Source organism: Dendroctonus ponderosae, unplaced genomic scaffold (genome assembly GCF_020466585.1).
Source record: "Dendroctonus ponderosae isolate FM_Combo_2020 unplaced genomic scaffold, Dpon_F_20191213v2 Dpon_F_20191213_1, whole genome shotgun sequence".
In the NCBI taxonomy this organism is placed as follows: domain Eukaryota; kingdom Metazoa; phylum Arthropoda; class Insecta; order Coleoptera; family Curculionidae; genus Dendroctonus; species Dendroctonus ponderosae.
This window is the reverse complement of record NW_026017110.1, coordinates 15,261,416-15,264,872: the sequence shown is the minus strand read 5'-3', so window position 1 is coordinate 15,264,872 and position 3,457 is coordinate 15,261,416. Positions and strand designations below refer to the sequence as shown.

The following is a 3,457-nucleotide window of genomic DNA, read 5'->3' as shown; positions in this document are numbered from 1 at the left end:
AAACATTCTTAATGCGCCTTGGTACATCAGGAATAGTGATATTCATCGAGACCTTCAGATGGATACTGTTGCCCAGACTATCATGAGATTTGCAAGGAGTCACGAACAACGGCTTCATCAACACGTGAATTACTCATTGATCAACTTTGATCAGATCGTAATGATAGTAAATGTCGTACGGGGAGTTTAATAAAAAAAATAAAAAAATAAAAAGTATACGTTGTATAAAAATAGTGAAAGGGGTGACCCCTTTTCCGGAGAAAATGGGAATAAAAGTAAAGCCACTTTGTTCAAGACGTCCAAGCAATCCTGGATCAGTCTACTGTCCATCTTAACACTTGAGACTGCCTTATGGGCAACCTGGCTGTCGGAGTAGATCTCACTTCCTCTACTCCTTCTGTAACTTGCCTATCTGTGGCAACCTCGAGGAATGTATATAATTTCGCATGAAACACTGTCGTCCAGCTTCCCAGCGAAAGGACGCTCCCCTGTTGGTGTCTTGCCGGTAGAAGCCTGCCCCAGACCATCCGGTATTGGGGGCCCGTGCGCCGTCGGTGTGCCAACATTGCACGCCCTTTCGGGCAGCCACTGTCTTAGTATTCCAACTTTCTTTTGTTCCCTTAGGTCCCTGATAATATGTATTAGATATTTTGGTGTGTGAAGTTTGTGTAGATCGTTTAGTAGACCTTTGGGTCATACATTATCAAAAGTCTTGTTGATGTCCATGAATAGTAGTAGTCCAAATAGTTGTCTGCAGATTGTTTGTCAATATCAACAATTGATGAATGGCCGAGTACATCGGTTTGACGCCACATTGGTACGTGGGTATGTTTTCCTATTTTTTCTTGAAGTCTGTTTTTAATTATAAGCTCATATAATTGGCTCTGTACCGGTAGTAAAGTAATGGTCTGTAGTTTTGTATTTGTGTATCGTTGATTCCATTCTCTGGTATAGGGATTAATTATGCCGTTCTTCCATGACTTTGGAAATTTGTTGTTTTTCGGCAGTTAAGTTTCTCAATCTCACTGTTTGTGTGTTCCAGTTGTGGTGTCGAATTTTGGGTTTTTTGTGGTACTTGCTCACGAGAATTCGGTGAGAACCGCAAAAACATATCCTGGAGCACAGTAAACAGCGATCACAATCGAGTTGTAATAGAAAACAAGATGCGTCGATACAAACATGTTAACCGTCCTAAACCATCAAAACGTATAGACAAAGCAAAACTGAAAAGCCCGTCGACGAAGACGACAGCCGCGTAGTCTTGGAAAAAATGCAGAAGATCGAACCGAGCACAATAATCGAGGAGAGGTGGACGCAGATGAAAACCGCACTACTAGAAACACAAACAAAAGGTACTTGTTTCCAAAGACAAACGAAAAAACAACCCTGGATGACAGACGAGATTTTACAAATGATGGAAGAGCAGAGAGAGCACAAAACAAAGACTAGATACAAATGCATCTTTATAGGAGAATATTACGCATAGCCTGGATCGAGATAGTAAGAAACACCGAAGTTCTCAATAAAATGCAGAAAAACAAGGAGCTGATGCGAACAATCAAAGAGCGCAAACTAAGGTATATTGGACATAGCATGAGACGTGACGGATATGAAATACTTCGGTTGATCATCGAGGGAAGAGTAAGGGGAAAAATCAATAGGGAGAAGGCAGAAATCCTGGCTCAGTGAAACATCTGAAATCTTCAGAGCAGCTGTGTCACGAGTAATTATTGCCAGTTGAAAAAAAGGCTTTTTGAAAGTGCCTGGCGAATGCGTCGGCTTTGTCGGTGTGATATTCTACTCCGTTCTTGCCGTTATACAAATATTTTTTTAAGAAGATCGATTTTCTTTGCGAGAAAAAAAAACAATTTTTAAACGCACAATAATAAGTGCTTCTAAGACAGAGAAAGTATGAGGCGCTGAAGGTCAATACTTAAAGACAAACCAATTTTCTTCTCTAACCTTAGAAGAAAGGAACAAATTTATTGAAAATTTAGCCAACAAGTTTTTGAAAAACATCCATTTTTACTTATTAAAGAACGCTAACGGAGATCACTGCAAACAAGAAAAAAATTACAGATATTCATTAAGTACATCATGGCTTAAATCAAATTTTCTTCTTGTTAACTTTGTAATTTATAAAGGCAATCGAAACGACAAATTCTTAAAATCTCTATAAATTCATTTGATTGTGTTCCATTTTGAATTTCTATCCCATTTTTGTCCGAACTTATTATTATTGTTATATTTCGACTTTTACAAGTAAACTTGTTGCAACTTTTTTACAATTGTCCGTTTCTATTGGGAGCAACAGTGCACCCCGTTTGCTGCAAGGAATTTAGAGATGAGACGAAACTTAAATTTCAGTGGAAGACTTATTTTTAAATATAAAAAAGTGAGCGTGATTTATTTATTGAATGTTCTAGGCAAACTACACTGTATAAGTAACAAGTAAAGAGCAAGGGGTTGATTTCACCTTTTTAAATCGATAATCCGAAATTATTCCACTTGAAACATAATTGAAACATATGTTTTGGAGAGCGCAGATAAACAAATATAACTGCACAACAGGAAGGTGCTGAAATAGAATCAATATTTGTCTATAAACAAACATCATTAGTGTGGTATTTACACAAAACATACCAAATGTTTTGAAGGAACCACCAACCACAAATTATTTTTTCAATAAAATAATCAAAAGCCTTCGTCTTGTTGCATAAACGAAAGGACCTTATTGATTCATTGGCTGATTTAAACACTAATTAAATGCCTATATTTAAATGTATTACTAATGCCTGACCTGGACTCGATAATAAAAATGAATGCGTACCTTCTGCGTCTTGTAATTCCGCTTTCCTAAGTGCCGTATTGGTGGTTTCATAATCTGGATCTATTTCCAACACGTTATTAATGTTTTTATTATCTTCTTGATCCATTTTAGTGCTCTGCCTTAAACTAACTTAACCTAAAACAAATCCAGACTGGCAATGATCAATGACAATTAAGCGACAAAAAGTCAAAAGATACAAAATGAAAACAGATATGGTGCAAAATAGCAAAATCAGAGCTCCGAGAGCTAATTAAATTAATGACATTATGTGTAAATCGTATTTAATGAGTTTATTCCTTTTCTCTAACCCTGAGAAAACATGTAAATTTTGCGGTTAGAGCCAGAGTTAGTTGTCTTCATCTATGGTTAGAGCCGGCTACCATAGATAAAGAGAAGTAGATGACAACCCGCATAGATCACTTCCCTGTCCGCCTGATATAGTCTTGTCTCTGTCTGCACTGTCAAAAGTATCAACAGTGTCAACATAGTGTCAATCACAGATTACAGAGTATAGATTGGCAAGTTTTGCTTTCCGCCAAAATGATTTTGCTAAATGCAACCACAGAGAGGCGTCGTCCAAAAATCCAGAGGATCAGCTGATTGTTTGCATGCGTTTGTTTTGTACAT

General features: G+C 37.4%; 1 protein-coding gene across 1 annotated transcript in view; it reads right to left on the bottom strand.

The window, feature by feature from the left end:
• LOC109546980 (YEATS domain-containing protein 2) overlaps nt 1–3,223 on the bottom strand; it is a 10,185-nt gene extending 6,962 nt beyond the window's left edge. The window contains exon 1 of the mRNA XM_048661511.1: nt 2,831–3,223. Within this exon, the coding sequence (XP_048517468.1) occupies nt 2,831–2,936 (106 nt within the window). The 5' untranslated portion in view covers nt 2,937–3,223. The remainder of the gene's footprint in view (nt 1–2,830) is intronic.
• Between the last annotated feature and the right edge of the window lie 234 nt (nt 3,224–3,457).